Source organism: Halichoerus grypus, chromosome 7 (genome assembly GCF_964656455.1).
Source record: "Halichoerus grypus chromosome 7, mHalGry1.hap1.1, whole genome shotgun sequence".
NCBI lineage: Eukaryota > Metazoa > Chordata > Mammalia > Carnivora > Phocidae > Halichoerus > Halichoerus grypus.
Window position 1 is genome coordinate 42,612,458 of NC_135718.1, and position 14,133 is coordinate 42,626,590.

The 14,133-nt window shown below is 50.5% G+C and overlaps 1 protein-coding gene across 2 annotated transcripts in view; it reads left to right on the plus strand.

The window, feature by feature from the left end:
- GRID1 (glutamate ionotropic receptor delta type subunit 1) overlaps positions 1–14,133 on the plus strand; it is a 702,575-nt gene that overhangs the window by 683,681 nt on the left and 4,761 nt on the right. Inside the window, exons 14-16 of one of the 2 annotated variants that reach the window (XM_078077489.1) lie at positions 1,329–1,495; positions 7,598–7,838; positions 8,109–8,196. In XM_078077489.1, coding sequence (XP_077933615.1) covers positions 1,329–1,495; positions 7,598–7,838; positions 8,109–8,195 — 495 coding nt within the window. In that variant the 3' untranslated portion in view covers position 8,196. The remainder of the gene's footprint in view (positions 1–1,328; positions 1,496–7,597; positions 7,839–8,108; positions 8,197–14,133) is intronic. The other variant, XM_036079322.2, reaches the window with a different exon arrangement.

Sequence of the window (14,133 nt, forward strand, 5' to 3'; positions counted from 1 at the left end):
AAATGTTGACTACCTTCATCTAAGCAACTGTGGCACTCTGTGGAAAGTCGCAGTGAACATGAAGACTGAGGAGAGATCAGAGAGAGAGATCAGAAGAGAAGACGCGAGAGATCAGAACAATGCCCATGAAGACATGGCAAAGCTTCTACCTTGCCATCGTGGCCTCATGTCCACCATGCTTCAGCCCTGCCACCAAGCCCAGACCCAGGCCTTCCAGCACCTAGTGTGAGCTGTGGGAGGGGGGAAGAGTGGCAAAGAGGCATCTGTGTGCTCACTATACAATTAAAACCAGGCACTTGGCTACATTAAGAACATTATGCTCTATTTTAAGCCGGTCAAGTGACAATGTCTAGTTTGCATCTCCTTCCAAGAAGCAAAGGCAGCTCACCTTTCTTCTGAGTGCCCAAACTCCAGGCTAAGTCAGAATTAAGGCTCAGGATAAAATAGAAGGTCTGCTGTGGATGGGTGTGATGGAGTGGGACTTCAGTGTGACCACGGGCAGATTCCTGATGGGATAATCTGCAGCCATTGCATTGATATAGAAACCTGCTCCTGTGTGTAAGGGTGTGTGTGTGTGTGCTCGTGCACTCCCACACACATGTATGCTTGTGTGCCTTTGTGTCTGCATGTGCATGCATATATGTGTGCATATAAAAATGTGTGTATGCATGTGTATATGTGTACATGTTTGTATGCATGGGGACACTCTTGTGTGGGCAGTGAAAGGCAAGTGGCAGAAACGCAGCCTGGCACTGTAATAATCAGGACCCTGTCCTTGATGGGTTCTTCCCTGTGCATAGCAAGTTTGTGACTTCATTATTATTAAGTCATGGCCACTCGGGGTCACTAAACCTAGGGCCACCTTCCACGTTCATCCTAAGCAGGGTTCAGTTGGGTTCTAAGTAGAAGTACTAAATGGGGACTATTATGCTCTCCTCCCCAAATCTCTGATCAGAAAACCTCAATTCTCTGGGTCAGCCTTTCTGCACTTTCCAGGGTGAGCCTGGTAATCTGAGAACTAGGTCCCTGCCACTGTGAGCAGGAGGCTAGCTGGAGAGCCCACCTGCCGCTCTCCTTCCCCACCTCTCCGTGTGACGGGAGCTGCCCTGGAGCCTACTGGAGGCGGCGTCGTGGCCTTTTACGTCTAAGCACAGTGGGTGGCATCAGCCGGCGGGGGGAATTTGTCACCAGAAAATAAGAGGAGAGCTTGCGGTGCTGGCTCAGGCAGGGGGCCACGGAGGAGGGTCCTGCACATCCCACCATTGCAGTACTCACAGCTGAAAACTGATGCGGACGTGCCTGACTTCATGGTGCTTTTGGTCTTTCAGGCAAAGAAGGGGAACTACGCCTTTCTGTGGGATGTGGCGGTGGTGGAGTACGCAGCCCTAACGGACGACGACTGCTCCGTGACTGTCACTGGCAACAGCGTCAGCAGCAAGGGCTACGGCATCGCCCTACAACATGGCAGCCCCTACAGGGACCTTTTCTCCCAGAGGTAAGCACCACCAGCCGGGTGGGGGGAGGTTGGCTTGGAGGATAACCTTCTTTTAGGTGACAAGAGCCCACACAAACTTGTCTCTTCGTCACGTCTCCTCAGCCCTGACCTTGTGCCAGCATGCACAGCTCCCCCCACCCCATCTAGTCCCGTGCCAGCCCGGGGTAAAGAAGAGCAAGTATGTGGTCCCTTCCCATGAAGGTGCACAGTCTCGGTAGGAGCTGTGACGTGGGCAGGGGAGCTGGCATGGGGCAGTTGGTACAATGGAGAGGATTTTCTAGAGGTGGAGGAGGGCAGAGGAAAGCAGCTGACCAGCCCCCCACCCCCTTGCCCCAGCAGGCCAGGGGGCACTTTCCAGAGGAAGTGACACCTGAGGCCTAAAGGATGAGTAGGAGTTAGCCAGATAGGCCCAGTTATCGAAAATTAAGTGAATGATTAATTGGATCTAACAAGGACCCGATAAGTACTTATTATTATAAGTAATAGAACTTCTGACATTGGCTTTTGTGGGAAAAGTCAATGTGGGAAGAGTCAATGTGGAGTCTTGAAAAGAAGTGTGGTCAGAGAAGCTGACCCTGTCTTCATGGGCACATGGGCTGAGGAGGCCGATGCTATCTGCTGGGGCAGGCAAGGGACCTGCCTTCCACTGCAGACTAGACAGTGGCTCATGACCTGCCTCCTCCTCATCCTCCCCAGATCAGCTTCCTGTTAATTAATACTAGCAAATGGTAGGTGTAGGGTCTGGGGAAGTGGGGAGGAGGGCTGTATAGGGGTGGGTATTCTAGCCTAAGCAAAGGTACATGGATACCCTCCACTAGAAATGTGTCTAGTGTGTATTGGCCTTTTTAGTTTCCCATGTAATTTGCTGGTGGGAGTGCATCCCTGGTTGAGCCCATTCTTCTCAGGACACTGGGGCATTATCCAGTTTCCAAGTGCACAGTCTGAATACCTGGCCAACTTCCTTATGAAAAATAGTCTGTCATCACCACCCCACTGTTTCTGCCAGAGAAACTTACCTTAGTCTTTGACTAGGTGTCTCGACCTTACCAGATAAGGTAGAAGTGAGGAGCGTGGGTCAGCTCAGTGGCCTTTTCCCAGTAGCCAGCCTGCTACCTGGGGCTCCCCTTCCCAAGGACGTCTGTGCCTTGGGCCCACCACTCACACATGTCTGTGAGGTGACATCCTGGTGAGTGAAGAGGGCAGGACTGAGGAGCCCAGAGAGGAATCCCTAAGGACAGGCTCTGCCTTGGTCCACCAAAATCCAAAATGGCAGAAGTGTCCAAGTGAAAAAGCTGGCATGGTACCCAGGCTTAGGGGCAATACCAGTTGCCTGGTAAACACAGGCATCCCATCAGTAAGGATAATCCATTTGGGGGGTCGAGAGTGGTTAGAGAACCTTTGTTCAAGTTTTCTCATGAGAAGATATAAATTTTCAGTGGCTTGTTTGCAAAACTCAGAAAAGGGGTAGAACTAATTAAGTTAAATGAGGCTTTTGGTTTTTTTTCTAGAATTTAATCAAGTATACATTCTGTGCCTCCCTTTGCTCCCTGGAGCAGAGAGACGACCAGGGAGAAGCAGGGGGAGAGTTTTATCAACTGTTCCAATTAAAAGCATGAGGAAGGAATGACTTCTCTCCAGGATGTGTAATATATTGGTATTCTTGAGGTGTACCCCCAGTTGGTTTTCTGAGATGAGAAGCTCAGGGCATTCCACACACCATCAACCTGTGAGCACCTTTCTGGAATAGACGGTAGGGGAGCTGGTGGGGCCAATGCAGCAGCAGCACTAATGTACCCCAAAACAGCAGTCGTGGCAGCGCAGGGTCCCCAGTGAGGGAAGCTTAGGGTCCCCATGTACTTGGACTGTCCAGAGATCTCCCAAAGTCCGCTGACGTGATTGTTGGCACACTGGAGAGAGGAAGGAGCTTGCTTCCTAGCTGGATTGTTCAGTGGGTCAGGGCAATAGCAGGCTCAAACCAGATCGGGGGAAACCTAAGGATATTCAACCCAGAGCAAGAGATGAGCGTGAAGAGGGTGGTTGCTCACTTTCAATATTGTAGGGCTTGCTGGGTGCAGAAGTAATCCCATGTCCTTTGTGTGGCCTTAGAGGGCAGTGGACCAGGACCAGTGTGGGGGTGTGGGGCCCCAAAATTCAGGCTTGCCCTGGAACAGGCCTGTTCATCATCTATCAGTTTGCTGACCCTGAGGTTCTACTCAAAATTTCTCACAATAGAGACTCTGTTGGCTGCTCCCCCAACCTGAGGAGTGACCATAAACAGAAGTGCCTAGTCCAATTTCCTGGTTATTCTGGTTATTACTCTTAGCTTTCATGAGAAGGCTGTGTGCTCTATGACTTTAAGTAAATGTCCCCAGTGGGCTGTGCCGGTCTCCAGAATTATCATCACCTGGCTCTATGTTGCAGCCCTTCTTGAGCTGGAAGCATCCCCCCTCCCCCACCTGGGCAGATGGGTCTCTACTTGGAGGGAACACTCAGACCTCGGGTTGCCAACTTACTGTGGCCAGTGGTTCTTCAAGAGGCTCCGTTGTATGGTGCATACAGAACCGTGAGCTGGCCCTAGCTGGGGCATGCCTGAGAGCAAGAAGGGGGCAGATCCAGGAAGTAATGCTCCATGCCATTTACAGAAAAAAGGTCTTATATAAATAGATTCCAGTCTTATCTGGAACTGCTGTGACTTTCTTTCCCTTAGTCCTGGGAATTAAGCTATTTCCTTGAATACAGATACGTTCCCTTGCTTTGGCAGAGGACAGGATCTATAGGCTACACCTTATAAGTGTGTATGATAGGGGTTGAGTGCTGTAGCCTGTTTGTGGACCATGGCCCGCAGAGCAGGCATTCAATAAATGTTTAACAACTTAATAGCCATTTATGGAGCACCTACTGTGTAGTAGGCTCCACAACTATTGACCAAAGGAAAGCACCTGCAATTATATCTGTCTGGGAAAATAGAAGAACTGGCTTCAGGAAGTGGCTATTATCACTCCAGCTTATTCATAAGCAGGAGTATAGATTATTCTGGTGTGCATTAGTTTAGCCTCGTTCTAAGACTCATTTGGTGCCCGTGACTTGTTTTATCTTTCCTATGTTGCTTACATATTTAAATTTTCCTTTTGATTTGTTTTTATTTTATTCTATGTTTTCCTATAAGTTGCCTTCCATTCTTCCTGGGATAATATCAGGCATAAAAACGCATACAGTTAAAAGGAGCAGGAAGAAGGCAAGCATCAGCAGAACTTAGCAGCCTGCCTAATGCTGCAGTCAATGAGCAGAGGAGTAGAGGAATCAGACCCTACAGCCATGCTCTGGCCAGAGTCTCGTGGGCCCCTAGACCAGAACGTAACTCTCCGAGAGCAGGCTAACTGCACTTACCAGCCTGATGTTCTGGAAAGAGCATGGGTCAGCATGACCCAGCTCTGAAGAGCAGCCTTGCCACTTTCTGATTGCTACTGTGGGCCAGTCATCTAGATGTTCAGCCTCAGGTCTTCAAGACATAAAACTGACATTATAAGAACTACTTTACAGGCTGTTAGGAGGATTGAAACAGTGGAAAATGATCAGTCCCTACTATGGTCTCCATGAAAGGCAGCGCAGGTCAATACAGGACAGGATAGGGCTGTTGGTCAACATGGGCGTCAGGCCATGCCACTGGAACCAGCTTTTAGGGAGCTCTGATTACTTGCCAGATCTTGAGCTCAGGGGTGGCCATGTGTCCCCTCTTTTCATTTTGTCACAATAACTCTGTGGTAGGAGTTACCATAATCTCCGATTTTAGTAATAAGAACGCTGAAGTGGAGAGGTTTCCTGACATGGCTAGGTAATGGCAGGTCTGGGTTCGGACTGATGTCCCTTAGAACAGCATCTGCGCCAATACACACAAAGCTCTGCGGTCTCTCCTTGTCGAGCCAGGAGTCCACCCACAAGGCTTCCTACAGCCCTGAGATCCTGCATACCCAGCCGTGGGGTTCCTCTAACTGTCAGGAGGCCCAGCTTCCTCGGACCTGCCAACAGAGACTTAGAAAATGGCCTTTCAGTATGAGCCGGTGGACAGATTCCCTAACATGTCCAGAGCCACACAGAAATAGTGGGACACTGCAGCTGCCCAGTTAATCACGGGATGTGCCATGTGAGAGGTCTGTGGCCCTCAGTGGCATACCGAGCCCAAGCCCAAGCTGCACAAATGCACACGTCAATCACGAATTTGTCTCAGTGACCAAGCCCCTATGTGCCCTGCGGCATTTTAAGTCTTTTGTGCCGACTTGTGTCCTTGGCACTTAACAGACATTATCTCATTATCTCACCATGACCATTTTAGTTTAGATTAGTTTTCACGATTCAGTTAATACATTCATTCATATATTGATGCAACAAACATTCACTGATGGCCCAAGCTGGGCCGCCACTGTGCTTGCTCGGGAGAAACCATGGAGAGTAACACACAACCCCTGTCCTGAAGGATTTACTCACCTGGTAGGGTTGTGGGTCTGTCTTGCGACAATGAGACAGCCAAGATTAACAGGGGCAAGTCCCTTGTCCCCTGACACTCAGCTGAGATCTGGGGAGGCCATGCGATGCTGGGCCTGTGATGCTGACAGGTCAGAGGACCCCCTCTGGACTGTCACCTTCCCCTCTCCACCACTCTCAGCTCATGCATGGTCACAGCGCTCAGCCTCAGCCTGTGGTCCCAGCTGGCCTGCAATGCAGGTCCAGGGCAGAGACTGCTCAACTGGCCAGTTGGAAGTGAGCTTCTCCTGGCTCTAACGAACCACTGCTCTTGAAGTGTGCACACCTGGAGGACTCAGAGCTGTCACCGCAGGTGTAATCACCTGGCTATATCACCGTGAACCCGGCTGAAAGAGTACCATCTTCCCCAAAAGGAAAAGCTTGGGTATGAGGAGCCTGGGGATTACCAGTTACTACTAGCTCACTGTCTAGACCCCTGGATTACAGAGGGAGTCCTTCAAATACCACAACAAAGGAAAACCACCATCCAGACACCTACATGGGGAATACAGGAGCAGCACGGGTTGCCCCACCTTGGCAAAGAGGGTGGAATCCAGATTCCTCTCACACCCTCTCCGAGCCCACATTCTCAGCTCTTCCTGCTTTACTGTCTTCATCTCCCACCATCCTCCTCCTCCTCCCCCCACCCCTCAGACTTACAGCACCAGTAGCTGAGACCAGACTTTCAAGCATGGCTGTAGTCTCTCCTCATTGAATGCCATCCCTGCCAACCACAAAGTGACTTTGGCAAGATGCTTTACCTCCCTGTGCCTCCATTTCCTTCTCTGGAAAAATGGAAAAAAGGAAGGAACCATCTCAAGGGTTTGACATGAGAATTAAACACTACTTTTCAAGCACTTAGGCTATATCCTGGCGCCTAGAATGTGCTAGACAAGTGTGAGCTATTTGATGACTAACCTTCCCTCAGGTGTGTGCTCACCCTGTCCCCTCCTTGATGAGGTCCTCCCTGGATGCCCCAGTCTGGACCACCCTCCCCGTGCACCATTTCTTAGCACCTCTATCTTGATATCATAGTACTGATCACAGCCTCTGTCTCTATATTATTGTTTCAAAGTCCATGTATGTGTCTCTGGACCTCACCCACAGCAGTGTGAACATCGTACATAGCACAAGGCAGATACTCCTCAAGTCAAATGAATGAATGAATGATTTGGTGAATCCTAGTCGGAGAGACTTACATTGTGGTTACTGAAGTTTGAAAGAAAGCATTTTTGTAAGTCCATGGTCTGAGTGTTGCCTCATCCAGTTCTGTATTTTGCCCCTGATCCCATGTGAAGGGTCCTTATGTGCTTTGCTATTGAACTTTATCCATGGGCAACCAGACAGGGTGGGAGGGAGCACTGAGGCTTTTAAAGAGGAGAGAGACAAAACCCGATGTGTGCCGTGGGAAGAGCACTCTGCCTGCAGAGTGGAGAATGGGTTGGGGAAGGGGCCAGCTGGGGCAGAAGAAGAGCTGCCATGGCTCAACGTTGGCTGGGGGAGGGCCAGCATGCTGGGGAAGGGGCCAGGGTCCCCAGGACCATGCCGAGGAGGCCAGGGGCTCACGTGGGTGGTATCTTGCAGGATCCTGGAGCTGCAGGACACCGGGGACCTCGATGTGCTCAAGCAGAAGTGGTGGCCACACATGGGCCGCTGTGACCTCACCAGCCCTGCCAGTGCCCAGGCCGATGGCAAATCCCTCAAGCTGCACAGCTTCGCTGGGGTCTTCTGCATCCTGGCCATTGGCCTCCTCCTCGCCTGCCTGGTGGCTGCCCTGGAGCTGTGGTGGAACAGCAACCGGTGCCACCAGGAGACCCCCAAAGAGGTCTGTGCCCCACGTCCTGCTTCCCCTTTCTGCAGCCTGGAGGCAGGAGAATCCCATGGGCAGGGGTTTCTTCCACTTAGTATTTACCAGAGTCACTTGTGTGCACACAGCCATGTTTTATGCGGGGGGGTTGGGGGGTGGGTGGGTAGGATGGTGTTGTTTTTTTAGTTCGATTTTAAAGCAAGAGAACAAATGGAGGGGATGTTTTGATGCTTGAACGGAGGGCCAAGGCACCAGCCGTGGCCACTAAAGTCCTGTATTTATCTATAGAGCGGGTACAGCATGAGCAGCGCCAGAGAGCCCTTCCCTACCCTGCCCCGCCCATGTGCCTCCCTGACCTGGAGAGAACAACTGTAGGGTAAGAGAGGAGACCTCCTTCCTTCCTGGTTCTCTTGGCTTTCACAGCAAGGGCCACAGGGCTCTGCTCTTCCAGCATGCAAGTAGGGACCGGCCCCTGCCTCTCCCAGCCTCCCTTCCTCCCTTTCCTCCCTTGTGTTCATAGGGCCCAGCCTATGCACACCCAGCACAGGGAGCACTGAGGCTCTGTCCGGACTCCGGGTCCTGGCACACTTCCTGCCTTATGTGTGCTGACCATGAGCTGATTCTGCCCATGACACTTCCTTCCATTGGGTTTGCTCTTCTTCAAGCTCGTTTTGTTTTATATGAAGGCTTCACTGAGGCAGCCTGGAGTCAATTCCCTGAGGAGGGTGGCAAGGAGGGCCATTTGGCCATTTGATATTCTGCCGGCAGAAACCTGCACACAGGCACGGAGGCATAAGCCCAGCCATAAGCCCACATGGTAGGGCTGCCACTGTGTGCTACATAGACCTCAGCTGCTTCTGAATGATCATCAGCAGATCATGTCAGTAACAAATAGGTGTAAAGTTCAAAGAGGCAGCAAGGTAACCAGCCCCAAATCCAAAGAGGCAGCGTCGCCATGGCCACCGTCTCTGCAGCCTAGAGAGACTGGTTGGCCACAGCCCATAAATCAGTCTGTCATGGAGCCCTTGGCCAGGTGGGGGTGGGGACAGACTCTCCATTCAGCGGGCTCTCTGCCATCGCGCTGAGCTTTTGCTAGAAGGACCTTGCCGTTTGACTCAGTGTGTTGGAAATGTTCTGGGGACATCCATCTTCCTCTTCTGCCTTCTGTGTACCTCCCTGCAAGGAAGTGCCAAATCTGGGTCTCCCACAGCCTCCTCCTTCTCCTTTTCACCCCTGGGCCACAGGAGAGAAGGAGGGGTGAGACTTAAGGGAAAGCCACTGAAAGGAATGGTTAATGGTTCTGCCTGAACTTCTTTTGGTACTAGAAATTTTTTTTTTTTTTTTTTTTTGTGAAAAAGTCATGGGGAGGACCTGTGAATTATTCTGATGAGTAGCTTTAAGGAAAGGCCACATATATGTCCCGTTACCAGCCTACTTCTCACTGCCCAAGGCCATATGTACAGAAACATCAAGAGTATACCCAGGGTAGGGTGGCCCTGGAGCTACTCCCAGTGGGACCAGAGAGGACCAGATCCCATTGCATCCACTCTCCATGTTGTTGGATTTGGGTTTGGGTTTGGTTTTTCTCCAAACCCCATCAGCCATAGCCTGATTTCCTCTGTGCAAATGCCCTTGGGTCTGGGGAGCAGGGGAGGCTCTCTGGGTGGGTGAGCATCTCACCATCATGGAGGCGCTGACCTGGGATGGCATGGGCAGAGAGGGTGCCCAGGCTCAGCCTTCCAGAATGTCCCTTGTGAGCCAGTTGCAGAGAGGCCATTCTTCTCTGCATTGGGCATCCTCATCTGCTTCCAGTCATCATGTCCCTTCACATCCTGTTTAGTGTTTAGGGACAAGCCTAACCTGGGCAGCCCAGAATGAATGATCAGAGTGTGTGTGTGTGTGTGTGTGTGTATGTGTGTGTGTGAGAGAGAGACAGAGACAGAGACAGAGAGACAGAAAGAGACAGAAGGACAGGCATTGGGATCGATTGTTGGAGAGACATAGAAGGCAGAGGTAAAAGAGAGAAACGCAGAGAAAAGACCAGGAGACCAAGGAATGACCTAGCTACGAGGAACAGCTCTCTTCTTGCCAGTAAAGCATCCCACCTTCTCTTCTGGTTTCTGCATAAGCCCAGGATCTCAGGCACAAGAGGAGAGGATGAAATACATTGGTCCTACCTAGAAAATGTGGAAATTTCTGCCCCTGCCACCAAACTGCTTCCAGGTAGGAAGGGGGACCAATGAAGAGGCATAGTAGCCGCCTTTCCTCCAGCTCCTTCTGGTGTTGCTAAGAAGGGTTGCATGGTAGAAGGAGATATCCCCTCTTTTTCCTATTTTTATGGGTTTCTGATTTTTTTTTTTAGATTTTATTTATTTATTTGACAGAGAGAGAAAGAGAGACAGTGAGAGAGGGAACACAAGCAGGGGGAGTAGGAGAGGAAGAAGCAGGCTTCCCGCTGAGCAGGGAGCCCAATGAGGGGCTCGATCCCAGGACTCTGGGATCATGACCTGAGCCAAAGGCAGACACTTAATGACTGAGCCACCCAGGCACCCCGGTTTCTGATTTTCAAATGAAATTTCTCCCTCCCTCTTCTTCCTTTCATAAATATGCCTGTAGGGCCATAGCCCGTGTCCTCAGGGATCTTGCCTCCGCAGGGGCAGATGTGGCAGAGAGGTTGACCAAAGCAGTCCTTATTGATCAGGACCATTCTCAAGTGAGCAGAGGGTACCATGGATGTACCAAAGGGCACCCAGCCCAGCCTGGGTGTGAGGGGGACACAGGGGGCAGGGGTAATTGTTAGTGAAGAGTTCTTGGGGCTTGGAGTGTTAGAAGTCAGTGTTGAAGAGTTGGTACAGATCTTAGAGCTGGAGGTGAGATCGGAAGTTTTGGCAGGGTGAACAGCATGGAGGTAAATAGTCCTCACCCCCTCCTCCCCCGCCCGGAGCTCTGGGGGCTGGAGTGTCAGCATCAGCAAGGGGATGTGAGTGGAGGAGGCTGGACCAGGGAGCAGGGGCTTGCTCTGAGGGACTTTGGTACCAGGCCAAGTGGCTGGGAACTTCATCACATAGGGAATAGGAACCAGGAAGGGGTTGACACAACAGGATAATAGAACCCTTCCACAAATAATAATGGTATTTAATCCAGAACCACTTTGTGGTACTGGTTGCCTGTGTTTTATGGAGCAACATTTGCAATTAGGTGCGAGTGTCTGGTTAATCTTAGAATGCTTCATTTTGGGGCATTGGCCATATTTCTTAAGAGCCAGAAAGCTGTCTTTGGGTGTCGGTCTAGTTGTGTTTAATGGCTTGTGCTGAGATGTCTTCAGACTTTAGACACCTACTTGAGGAAGAATAGTAATGTGCATTCAACCCCTTAATATTCATGTGGATTTGGGCTCATATTTTTTCTAAGGAATCTGACTATTATGTAGTTACCCAGTGCAGGTGAGCGCAGCAGGCTCTGTGCTTGCAGTAAAGAGCCACCCCCTAGATTTATGGGGGAAGGCATTGCTCGGAGAATAAAATATTCATGAAATAAAGATGAGAGCCACACAAATGGGAGGTGACATGGAGAGTGAGGGATGAATCATCTGTCGCTGGGCTGGGGGCTGGGGGCTCGGAATGCTTGTGCTGCCTGCCTTGCCTGCCCTCCCCCAGGCCCTGCCTCCATGGCAGACAGGAGCCGACGGAGGCCGGGGTGGCCGGGCAGCCACGCAGACTAGCAGCCAGTGGGCCAGCTGCTTTCTGTGGAAGATTTGTTCCGAGGGACACTCCCTTTGGCTCCATGCCCTTCTCTGCCTCCACTCCTCTGATGCTTCTTCAACTCCACGGAGAGATTTTTCTCTCCTGTACCTACCCCGCTTCCTTTATGCCAACCTCACAGTGTTGCCCTGAGGTTCAATGAAGGAAGGTATGGAAAGGGCCATAAACAGCACCTGCCCACGGGACGTGCTGAGTGAATGGCAGCCCAGGCGCTACTCCCTCCCAAGGACCTTGTGCTGGGCAGTCACGGGCGTGGGGAAGACAAGTCACATCTTATGGCACCTTGTCTGTGCCAGGAAAAGTACACATTGTCTTCTTACCTGTCCTGATTCTCTTCAAGAACAGTGGAGGAAGGCATCCTTCGCCCTGGAAAAAGAGGATACAGAAGTGGCTGGGACAGAACTGGAATACGAATGACGTGTCTGCCCCTGGGCCTTCCATGCGGTGTGTGCAGGTGCAGCGGTTCCTACCTACCATTTTCCGGAGGATTTGGGGGATGAAAGGTGTAAGCTGGGCTTTTTCTGGAGCCAGGATCCTGGTTCCTAGCTAGGCGTTGACATCCTCTGAACCCCAGTTTCTCTCTTCTGCTGAAAACCGAGCCTGGCCCAATGGCTACATTGCCGATATCAGACCTCTTAGCATGAGGGTGAAGATAGTGACTGTACGTTGCAGCCCTTACTCCAGGGCCTTCCAGGAGGAAGGCAGTGAACGCTTATCATAGCCCGGGGTGGACCTCACAACCGGTTCAGACACCACTCCCCTCTATAAAACCTCCCCTGCTCACCTCCATGGGCTGCCTGCCCTCCCTGTGTATACGCACTCAAGCAGGCTGTGATTCCAAATTGCTGAGAATGGTTTACCTGCCTGTCCCTGCTTGGAGTCTGCTGGCGCTTCTCCACCTCTGCATTCCCATCAATTAGCCCAGTGTCTGGACAGCGGGGCCTCTCGTTACGAGGTGATGGATCTAACTGAAGTATTGAGTACCTTCTGTATTCCAGGGACCAAGAGGGATGCTTTACCAAGAACATTAGCTCATCTGGTAGTAGGAGCTCTAAAGTGTTTATCGAATGAATGAACCAGTCTGGGCTCCTATAAAGAAAACGTTATTAATGTTAAATTGTTGTGTAATCATTGCAGCTGGATCAATGGCTTTCAATTCTGGCTGCACGTCAGAGGTGATTAATCCTGGAGCTTTTTAGAAATACAGATGCTTGGGTTCCATTCCCCAAAGGGTAGTATTGGGTAGCTCTGGACCACTCTAATTTCTAAGAGCTCCACACACGCTTCTGATATCCTGCCAAGGATGAAAACCACTGGTTTACACCATCCTTCCAAGGGGAAATTGGGAACATACAGCCTGGCATAGTGGAAAAGAGCCCAGGTTTTGGAGCCGGGTAGATGTGGACTCTGATCCTGACGCTCTACTTACCATGCAGTTGTGTGTGACCTTGAGCAGATCTCTTCACACCCCTTGGATACCTGCTACTACCACCTATGCTAGAAGGTGTTCATTAGCTCTCTCCTCTTTTCGCCTTCCCTTACGAAATGTATGAGTGAGCCTACCGGAACTCTTTCTCATGATGCTCTGAAAACTGCCCAGCATCTCCTGAGACCACTTCATTAACTGTTGAACTTTGCTCTTACCCAACCACTAGTCTTAGACCTCCAGCCCAGCCCTTTGGGGCTGGGCAAGTCTTTGAAGCAATTCTTAAGAAGATCATACTGATGGTATTTCTCCCAGCCGTTGGGTCTCATTTACAACCCAGTTGGTCTCAGTGGTAATGGGAGAACACTTCTACAACCATCCCAGTCAGGTGTGAAGTCCCTCATCCTATTTTTGTTCCATCCCAACTTAAAGTAAAAGCCGTTGGACACTAAGCAAAGTCTGTTCTAACAAGTCCCATGTGTAACCGGCTGTTACATAGATGATAGTTTAGTTAATTACCGTTTTCCAGTACACTGAATTATTTCCACGTTGGTGAACAGCGGCTTAATTACAGAACTTTATCTCTCTGCAAGACAATGCCTGGGAGAGGGTCCCCAGTCACCTCTGTTGGTGCATCTGTCATCATGTTTAATATGAGGGGAGAAACACAGAATTCAGCCAGATTCATGGATAAATGCAGTCTGTGAATTTTATGTCGTATTCAGGGATGTTTGACTAGGTCAGTTACCTACAGTAAATTAATGAAGACAGCAGCAAGTTTCCATGCGGTTGAACACCAAAAACTTGAGATAATGAGGATGTAAACTGATGTAGTTCACATAAAAAAGTCCATTATTTGAATTTGCATAACATAATAGAATGTCCCATTTTGTCTAAAATACAGATAATTATTCAAATCACTCCTGCCTCTTTCCTTGAGCAGGCGGATTATTTCTGCCTCCTCGTTCCTTGGCCAGGGGCCACGGGAAATGACCTCATGTGTGCTAAATCTGTGGTCCCAGGTGACCCACGATTATGCTTCCGGTCTTTACCACACAACGTGGTTTTCTCCAGTTCTCTGCACTTCGGCTCTGCCCCCTAGACATCTGTGGAAGCAGGCAGCTGA